The 10,434-nt window shown below is 44.9% G+C and overlaps 1 protein-coding gene and 1 pseudogene across 2 annotated transcripts in view; both read right to left on the reverse strand.

Moving 5' to 3' along the window:
- LOC106863626 (UDP-glucuronosyltransferase 1A1-like) overlaps positions 1-10,391 on the reverse strand; it is a 103,576-nt gene extending 93,185 nt beyond the window's left edge. Inside the window, exon 1 of the mRNA XM_088167555.1 lies at positions 10,007-10,391. Coding sequence (XP_088023681.1) covers positions 10,007-10,150 — 144 coding nt within the window. The 5' untranslated portion in view covers positions 10,151-10,391. The remainder of the gene's footprint in view (positions 1-10,006) is intronic.
- LOC148223097 (UDP-glucuronosyltransferase 1A6 pseudogene) lies at positions 1,195-3,211 on the reverse strand (annotated as a pseudogene). Its single transcript, XR_015804732.1, has one exon. The product of XR_015804732.1 is annotated as a UDP-glucuronosyltransferase 1A6 pseudogene (transcript).
- Positions 10,392-10,434: the final 43 nt, after the last annotated feature.

The following is a 10,434-nucleotide window of genomic DNA, read 5'->3' on the forward strand; positions in this document are numbered from 1 at the left end:
GTTTTCTACTCTGGACTCGATCGGATTTTTAATGGCAAAACCAGTTGGCTGAAAACTGCCAATACAAGTTCATTTCCCTAGACTAGAACAGAAAAAGCCGCTTGATAGTGTGGTCACACATTGTTATATTCCACAGACTTTTTGTACCAGGCCATCAGAGCCACAACTTTGGGGAAATTTGAGGTGACCACAGGAAGGGCAAGAGAAATTACAGATAAAGGGAGAACAGACAAATAAAAGAAGATGGTCTTAGATTAGCACAGGATCAGCTGAGGTCAGATTTCAGCTGGGTATTCAAAATGAAATAGAAGAAATTCCTCTGCTCTTTATAGAAAATGTATCTAGAACAGAAACTGAAGAATGGAGAAACACAGAAGATTTTTCCAGGAGTGGAATGTGATATCCACCTAACAGGAGTATAAAGAAAGAATCTGGCAGGGACAAATTGAGGGCAGGATGTCTCTACCCTTGCAGCAAAGTTACAGGCTCTTTACAGCTCTGAGACCTTCAGGATATTAAAGACTTATGCTGTGTAACCAGCAAGCATGCACTTCATAAATTTAAAGTTAGCACGACTCTCATGAGCCCTAACACAATAGAATTATTAAGATAAACTTTTATCCTCATATTCTAGTTAATAGCTTTATTCTTTTCCTTGTTTATCAGGTTTAGAGTGCTCTTGATAAGCCTGAGAAAGAAGCATAAAAGAAATCTGAAAGAAGAAAGAAATATCCACCCCTTCAGCTCAAAGATATTGTGCAGAGACATTGCATGACTACAATTCAGAAGTGCGGGAGCAATTTCCTAGGAAAGGGGTTTGTGTCCTGCTTTGTGCCTGGAAAAAATGTCCACGGTAGAGATTACATGATGAGTGCCAAAATACATTCACATTTCTAGATTACCTTTAACAACCATGCAGAAGATTTCTGGTAAAAGCAAATATCAAGAAGTAGGTCTGAAAACTTACCTAAGTTCAGCATTCAAGTACCTTTCTCCAAAACCATGATTGTAAGATTATTTCATGCTGTTTCAATGTGACATTTATATTTCACCTCCACAACCAGGAGTAACTTAGCACAGACAGCAAGTTTAGAAATAATTTTTCATCAAAATACAACTAAAGTGAAGAAACTGATGCCGATGAGCCTCCTAGGTTTGTGATCATGCAAAAGTAATACATGTCAGACGACATTAAAATGAAATCAAAACTGGACCTGGTTGGTGGTTAATACACATTCAGCAAGGACAGTAATTTCCATCTCACAGATGAAATCCCGTTTTAGTTTAATTTGTTACAAAACCCACATTAACTCAACGAAGTCTCTCTCAAGGTTATTTGACTTCAACATGTGGAAAACAATTACCCAAACCTGGTCAAATTAAATCATTACACAAAAAACCCCCCATCAATAGCGATAAAATTCCTGCATCAACTTAATGATGTCTCATTGGCAAATGTACAATTTGGAGGAGAAGGAATCTTACCTTAGGTAGTGGTTTCTTCTTAGCACAGTTGATCCCCCCAACAAAGACCATGTTGGGCATCACTGGCCTGACGTACTCAAACACAAAGTCAAACCTCAGGATCCAAATCGCAGCAGAGTCCACGAGGTCCGTGAAGGACACATCCCTCTGAAGAACTTCTGAGGAAAGCTTAAGGGTTTCTGCATAGATACCGTTGCAGTAATCAAGCTCCAAGAGGGAAATCAGAGCATTTTCCACCCGCTGGAAAAATGTCATCTGGTCTGAGTTGAAGCTGAAGAGTCTGGGGATGTAGGACAGAGGGCTTGGGCTCTGTGGGGCTGAAAAGTGCAGGTTGCAAGGGAATCCCCTCATGAAGAACACAAAGGGAAGGGAGAGATGGTGGGCGAGGATGGTGCCACACATGAAGATTGGATCTGTCAGGATGGCATCAAAGCGGCTTTGGTTGAGGAACCTCAGGGTCTCCTGGCTGCGGAACAGGTCCTTGCACTGCCCAAGGAAGGTGTTGAAAACGTCCACCGAGGCCTTGTACACCCCAAGGGCATTGAGGGGGAAAGGCTTCTTTGTCAGGTGCACAGAGATATATTCCTCGAAGGCATTATCCAGTTCTTCCAGGGTCTGCCTCACCGGGTATGTGACCACCTTGTAGGCTTGCTTTGTCTTCATCTGCCAGCTCACCTCAGGAACCAGCACCACCACCTCGTGTCCTCTCTGGCTCAGCTTCTCCACCACCTCCTGCATGCTCAGCCAGTGGCTTCCCACCATGGGAACCACCAGGAGCTTCCCTCCGTCGGAGAGGCCGGGCAGGAAGAGGACGATGGAAATCCAGGCACAGCAAAGCCTCAAAGCCATGCTGCTGTGGTCGGAGTAGGGGCTGTGGAAGAGATTTCTCTGGCAGCTTGTAGCCTGAAGGTGCTTTGGAAAGCAACTGATGGGGGGATTTATTGCATTTTTGTTTGTGATAATCCTGTAATTAATGATTCACAGCTCTGGATTGTGGATTGTTTATTTTGCCTTTTCCCTCCTTTCTTGGAAAGGAAAGGTTGGACAAGTTTGGTGACCCTTCCACTGCCGAGTCACTGGTGCTCTTCGGTGTTCAATGAGCTCCTCAAGCTGCTACTTCAATCCTTCAGGAGTCCTCATCTTTGTTGTGTCCTGTGTTACACCTTGGCCAGGACCCACGGAAGCAACCTTAGTCTGATTAGTTCCCATCCCCACAGTAACAAATGAAAACAGCTTCTCCATCTTGGATACACAGATCCTCAGGTGATTCCTCCAGGGATGGAGAAGGAGACCCACAGGCCAAGACTCAGGACTCTTCTGAGCCGGCAGGAATCTCCTCAGTGCCAGGAACACCACAAGGAGGGGCTGAGAGAGGCTGACTTCTCTCTGTATAGCCCAAGATCTCACTTTACAGAGCTGTTTCCCAGCCTGGGAAGTGGCTTTCAGGTAGCTGAAAACTCCTGCCCACCAGATACCAGACCAGCACTAAATGTGTTTTAGCAACCACAGGAGCCTCAGGTTTCAGACCTGACTCGGCAAAGAGCACGTTCAGTCCAGACGTGATTTCCCCAGCCTCACGGCATTGCCATGGATGCCAAAATTAAAAATAGTGCACCCCAGGATATTCAGAGCCATACAGCCTCCATCCCTCAGGCACACAACTTCTCTCATCTCCCTTCATACCACAGTTCATGCAGCAAAATGAACTGCATATTGTTTTCCTCAGACCAACCTAATTTCCTTTTCCTGTTTTACCAATGTCTAATTATTTCTACTGGGAAGGTGGCAGAGAGCAGATATGTATCAGGATGGCTTTTCAGAAAATAAAGCTTTTGAGTGTCAGTGGAGGGGGGAGAAGCTCTGATGTGAAAAAGACCAAAATCCTGTCTAAATTTTCCACTATAAATCACAAAGAAAAAACATCACAAGTATAGATAAAATACAGAGTTTTATAAAGCACACTTGGAACTGGGCATTGGGAAACTGACCAGTTTAGCAAACAGCATTTTCTCACAAAAAACAAAAAGGTTAATTTATGTATCCTATGATGGCACCCCAGCTGTTTGCTGAAGTGGGATAAGGAGAAGGCTGGCAGCGAAATGCCCTGGCCCCCCTTCCTGCTGCAGGATGAATTTTGCATCCAAACCTTCAGCGTGAGGAGTGGGTGCAAAGGCAATCCCAGGACAGGTGAAGTTAATCAGTACCTCAGTGTTTGTGAACTTGTCAAAGGCTCCCTCGGTTGGCTGGATTATCCCAGGTTATCCTAGCCAGGAATTCTGGAATTGGCTGAGTTCAAGGCAGGCCAAGATCAAAGTCGCTCCCTGCTCCCAGGAGAGCAAAGGGACAGTGGCAAGCGTGGATTTGGGTAAAAAGTCACAAATTTGGGGGCAGGCCTGTCCAGAGCTGGGGCAGGGGTTAAAAAGTCTCCAGAGCTGAGGGAACTGGGAGTGTTTATGGAGACAAGGTGGCTTAGGGAGGCCTTTGCCACTCTCTACGACTCCCTGACAGGACGTGGTTTGGGATCAGGCTGTGTTGCTGTGTCTCAAGGGAAAGGATGAGAGGAAATGGCCTCAAGTTGCGCCAGGGGAGGTTCAGAGTGAGTATCAGAGAAAAAAAATAATTCTCTGGAAGAATGGTTAAGCACTTGGAATAATTTTCCCAGGGAGGTGGTGGAGTTGCTGTCTCTGGAATTTTCCAAGAGGAGTCTGGATGTGACACTTAGGGACGTGGTTTTGTGGTGATGATGGCAGTGCTGGCGTGAGGCTGGGACTGGGTGATCCTGGAAGTCTTTTTCAAGCTTGATGGTTCTGTCAGGTGCAGGCTGGGCCATTCCAGGCTCAGAAGGGAATTATTAGGGGAGCTACAACACACCGGCCAAGGCTGGAATACTTCCATGACTGGACATCCCAAAATACCTCTTCTAAATCCATGAACAGAGATCCCCAAACCCCTCTAATAAATCCATAGCATGAGATGCCAAAGCCCTCTAAAATATTCAGAGTTCCCAAAACCCCTCTAATAACTTCATGACAATAGATCCCTAAGGTAGCCTAATCGATTCATTAAGATGGTCCCCAAACACCTCAAATAAATCTACAACACGAAGTCCCAAAATCATTTAATAAACTCATGGCAGGAGATCCCAAACGCTGTAGTAAATACACAACACAAAACAATTGTTTATTTGGAAGAGGGAGCCGGTCTTTATAGAATCTAGGATGGTTTGTGCTGGAAGAGACCCTAAAGTTCATCCCATTCCACCCTGTGCCATGAGCAGAGACACATCCAATCCAAGGTTGCTCCATGCCCCATCCAATAAATCCAACCTGGGCATGAACACTTCCAGGGGTGGGGCAGCCACAGCTTCTCTAGGCAACATGTGTCAGTACCCTGCCATTCTCACAGGGAAGAAATTCTTGCCAATATCCTGTTTTATCCTTTCCTCTGGCAGTTTAAAGCCATTCCCCCTGTACCATCACTTCAGGCTCTTGTAAACAGTCTCCCTCCAAGAGAGAGATAAGATACGTCCCTATCAAATACCTCATTTGTGCTATAAATACATACTATGGTATTGGCTTTTTGCAAGTATTAGGGTGGGTACTATATGTGTGGTGTTGAAATGGTTTTTAAGATGTAGTTTTCTTTAGGAGTAACAGAGGCTGATAAAGTGTCTTTGTAGTACGTGAATTACCAGCTTGGTTGTATAACACCCAGTGAAGACACCTGCTACTGATATACCACCTACCAGCACCAACTGTCCGTAGAAATTGAAGACCAAAGCCCAAATCAAGACTGATAAGAAAAATAAATTAAAACCACAGCCAAGAAACACACATGTTCTAAAAAGACAGACTCAAGGAGTGGCCAGGTAAAATACTTCTTGGAATATGGAATACGGAAAATATTTTGTAAGATAATAGAAAATATTTTATGGAAAATTAGAAAATGTATGATAGGTCTATGAATATGCAATGGGTTGATGATTTTAAGGGGCATCTCCAAAACAGCAGGTGTGCTCTTTGGTGAATGCCAAGCACCCGGCCATTGTAACTTTTTGCTTTGTTGTTTGTCTCTTATTGTCTTTTATAAAACTTTTTAAAATCCACCAGGTGTGGAACACATATTGAGAAAGTAAGAAAATTACAGCCTGAAAAATATTCCAGGTTGGGGCTTTTCAGCTCTGTTCCCAGCTGATAAGCTGGTCCAGCTCAAGGCTAGGAAGAATTTCTCCCAAGGTGATAATTTGGTCAAAATAAAAAGGAATTAATAACAAAGATAGAACACCTGTTGTGGTGTGTGACCAGGCCCTGGCAATGGGGTGTCTTCTCTCTGAACCAATCACCTTTTCTCTACTCTTGGAATTGCGAGTCATGCTATAAAACCAAGTGTGTTTCTGAATAAACTTGTCTCTTTTTTCCTGTCATGAAAGACGACCATGTAGCTGTGCATCTTATTTCCGCCACACTTAAAGGGTTAAAAACCCTTTCCACGGCTACACCAGGAAAGTGAGCCTCATTTTTCACGATTTGGGGCCTCACCTCTGAGTCCACCGGGAGATCCCAAGCAGGGGAGGCGAGTTCGGCGGGCCCTGCTCCGTTTCTTCTGGTGTGAGTCAGCGGTTTGCAGGTAAATATCCTGTGGATAAGGAGAAGACAAACAAAGCAAAGGAAAGGGAAAAGGCTCCCTAAACCGTGGAATTTAGCTCCACAATTCTTGTGCACGAAGACCCGGAGAAGAAAAGGGAATTGTAAGAACTCTTCGTAGGGGGGCGGTCACGGGGAAGTGAATGGTGTGTGGATGAGACGCAGACTGGTTATCCCAGATGTGCAAAGCAATTGGGAGTCTCTGAGAGCTCCCATTCCATTCTTGTGCAAGAAAAAAAGGCAGCGAGAGACAAAAGGAGGGAGAGAGACCCCCCAGGGTAACTGGGGTGGGATCCCAGGGGAGGGGTTGGAGCCCTTGAAGAAAGGGAGCCGAGGGTTTCCTAGCACAATCCACTGGGAAACGGGACAAAAGGAGGAGGACCGCCTAAAATTTTGCCAAATTGAGGATTAATCCAAGAAACCTGGACTCAAAAGCTGCCAAGTTGAGGACTTGAGAGGAATGTTGAATTTGTCTTTACAAATGAGCTGTGGATCTGCTTGTTAGATAAGGCTAGCACTGAGAGATAAAAGAAATAATGGGATGGATTCCACTGATTGATGAATGGAAAAAGATATTTGCCTTTACAAACAAACTGTAGGGCTGCTGATAAATGAAATTGGATATCGAAAGATGAAAGAAGCAACGGGGGGAAAACTATGAATTCTATAAGAATTAAAAATCAAAAGGGAGGGTTATACATTAGAGGGGAATTTCAGGTATCAGGCGTTCCGGGAAGTCTGTGCCTCTCAAGTACCTCAGCCAATGGGGAAAGAGAGAGGGAAATGCGGCCGGGAAAATAGGATAAAAAGGAGGGTGTGTCCTCCAAAAATTTGAGAGCTCCCAGGGGAATGTCCCATGGCCTCTCCCTTTATTCAAATAAAGCAAAAATGACTCCTCTGGCTCCTTTTTGGACATAAACCTCTGGTGTTTACGGATTAATTTTCCTGACAGACTGATGCAAGAAACCTTGGACATTTAGAGATTTTTATACCCACGGGTGGATATTAACAAGTAACTTGAAAGAAAAGGTACCATATTTTGTGCTGTTTGGTTGTGAGTGAGGGGGAGAGTGAGAAAGAAATACTGAAGAAATAAAATCGAGTGAATGTGAATAAATGCAAGTATATGTGACATAGATTGTTGAATTTAAAGTGCAACTTTATTTTCTGGAATGAGGTGTATTGTATTGGTGAGAGAAAGGGTTTCCCGTGCCTTGGGGGGAGGAGGTGGCATTCAAGTTGTTTGGGAAGTGGAAAATAGAACCAGAGACAAATAGATAAAATCCTGAGAAATAGGACAACAAACCAGTAAGTCGGGTACAGGAAAAAAGAGACTAAAAGGGTGCCAGCAGAGATACCCCAAGATAGCCCTCTAGGAGTTATGTTAGCTAACTGGGATATTGACCCCTTTACAAGAAAAAAGGAGAAAGTAAAGATGATGTAGTTTTGTATGACAGAATGGGCAAAAAGGGAAATAAGATCTGACCACGTTTTCTGGACTAGATATGGCTCTTTTGAAGCTTGGATTTGTCAGGCTTTAAGCATATTTGTGAATTCAAAAGAACCGTTTAATCCAGAAGAAAGAGAATATGCTGCATGCTGGACAGGAGACTGGGGATAAAAGTTTTCAAAATATCAGAAACCCCAGAGTTAGAGGGAGAAAAGAAAAAGAAATAAAAGTGCTGAGATCTCTTGGAAATGTTACCTCCCCCGTTCCCGCTTGTCCCCGCGCTGTTCATGGCTGCGCCGCCTGTCCCAGATCCTGGATTCCCGCTCGTGCCGTTCCTGGCTGCGCCGTTCGCCCCAGCCTCATCCACTCTGCCCGCGATCTTCCCGGCGGTCGCACCAGGGCTCCCGCTTGCGCCGACCCCGTCTGTCCCGGCAGTCCCAGCCCCGACCGCTTCTCCCGCGTCTGTCCCGGCAATCCCAGTCCCGACCGCTTCTCCCGCGGCTGTCCCGGCAATCCCGGCCCCGACCGCTTCTCCCGCGTCTGTCCCGGCAATCCCAGTCCCGACCGCTTCTCCCGCGGCTGTCCCGGCAATCCCGGCCCCGACCGCTTCTCCCGCGTCTGTCCCGGCAATCCCAGCCCCGACCGCTTCTCCCGCGGCTGTCCCGGCAATCCCAGCCCCGACCGCTTCTCCCGCGGCTGTCCCGGCAATCCCGGCCCCGCCTGCTCCGTCCGCGCTGGTACCAGGCCTCGTTAAACACCGCTGCTCCAGCCGCCATGGACCACGTGAAGTTGAAGTTAGGGAAGCTACTTATAAAACTTTTTAATTTTCTCGGGAAAAGAGGATTAAGAGTATTAAAAGGGAAACTGCAATCTGTAGAACCGGAAGCAAAATATCTTGGACACTTAATAAGCAAGGGTAGCCGAAAGTAAAACCCCGAGAGGTTTGCAGAAATTTTATCTCTTCCTCCTCCCTCTTCAAAAAACGAAATTAGAAAGCTACTCGGATTATTGGGATATTGCAGACTATGGATTGAAGGGTAATACACAGGCAGTAAAATTTTTGTATGGAAAATTGACCGAGGAAGATGATATAAAGTGGACTAAAGAAGATGACGGTAAACTAGAAGAACTGAAGTTAAAACTAGCCTCGGTACCAGCTTTAAGCTTACCCTCATGAGAAAAACCTTTTCGTTTGTATGTGAATGTGGAAAGTGGAGTAGCTCATGGAGTTCTGGTTCAGGAGTGAGGAGGAGCAAAGAGACCAGTAGCTTATTTGTCAAAGGTGTTGGACCCAGTGAGCCATGGCTGGCCAGTATGTATTCAAGCCATAGCAGCTACTGCAAGCCCGGCAGAGGAAAGTCATAAGCTTACTTTTGGAAGTAAATTAGTTGTGTGTACACCTCATGCAGTCCGAAATCCGTTAAACCAGAAAGCTGAAAAATGGTTAACAGACTCTAGGATGTTAAAATATGAAGCAATTTTGATAGACAGTGATGACACAATAGATAAACAAAAGTTTAAGTCCAGCTCAATTTCTATATGGAGAATCAAAAAAACTAATTTGACACATAATTGTTTAGGAATTACACAATACCAAACTAAAATTCGGGAAGATCTGGCAGAACAGCCCCTCTTGGAAGGGGGAAAAAATATATGTTGAGGGTTCCTCCAGATGTTTACAAGGAAAAAGGATGTTGGGATATGCTTTGGTTGATGGAAAAAATATGCAAACCATCGATAGAGGAAAATTACCTTCAAATTGATCAGCTCAAGCTTGTGAATTATATGCTCTAAAAAAAGCACTGGAATATTTAACACATAACAAGGGAACCATATATACTGACTCAAGGTATGCCTTTGGGGTGGTACACACTTCTGGAAAAATTTGGGAAGAAAAGGGGTTACTCAATTCAAAAGGAAAGAGATTGATACATGAGGGTCTCATTTTGGAGGTTTTAGAGGCATTAAAATTATCTGAGGAGATAGCTGTAGTACACATCAAGGGACATCAAAAGGGAATGACCTCAGAAATAAGGGGAAATAATTTGGCAGATCAAGAAGCTAAAGATGCAGCAGAAAATGGGATCGAAAGGGTTATGTTAATTTTGACCCTAAATAAGGAAGAATTGGAAACTCCGAAGTTCAGTGAAGTGGAAGCAAAGGAATTAAGTAAGATAAGGGGAAAGCCAGATGAACCTGGCTATGAATATGCAACGGGCTGATGAATTTAAAGGGTATCTCCAAAACAGCAGGTGTGCTCTTGGCTGAATGCCAAGCACCCGGCTGTATAACCTTTTGTTTTATTTTTTTTGTCTCTTATTGTCTTTTATTAAACCTTTTAAAATCTACCAGGAAAGTGAACCTCGTTTTTCACATTTGGATCATGCAGGTATGTGACTGCCACAACCTCTCCCAACCAGCCACTAACCTGAGATAAGGGCTTCTTCTTCTCTCCACAGTGGATGCCTCTGGTGAAAACCATGTTGGACATGACAGGCATGGGATACTCAAAGACAAAGTCGATTCTCCTCAGCCAGATGGATCCATGACTTAAAAGCTCCGTCATTGTCATCGTTTTTTGGAGGAACTCTGAGGCCAGCTCTTCAAATGGAGAATAAGCAAAATTGCAGCTGAAGGACTTGGAAAGGAGGAAAATTAAACCTCATCCTGTTCCACCCCGCGCCATGAGCAGGGACACTTTCCACCATCCCAGGCTGTTCCAAGCCCTCATCGAGTGTGTCCTTGAACACTTCCACGGACGGAGATCCCACAGGATCCTATGACACCACCTACCCTCACGCTGGGAGAACTACAACTCCCAGCATGCCCCGCGCTGGAACCCGCCCTCCCCGCCGG

Source organism: Sturnus vulgaris, chromosome 7 (assembly GCF_052056855.1).
Source record: "Sturnus vulgaris isolate bStuVul1 chromosome 7, bStuVul1.hap1, whole genome shotgun sequence".
Classification (NCBI taxonomy): Eukaryota; Metazoa; Chordata; class Aves; order Passeriformes; family Sturnidae; genus Sturnus; species Sturnus vulgaris.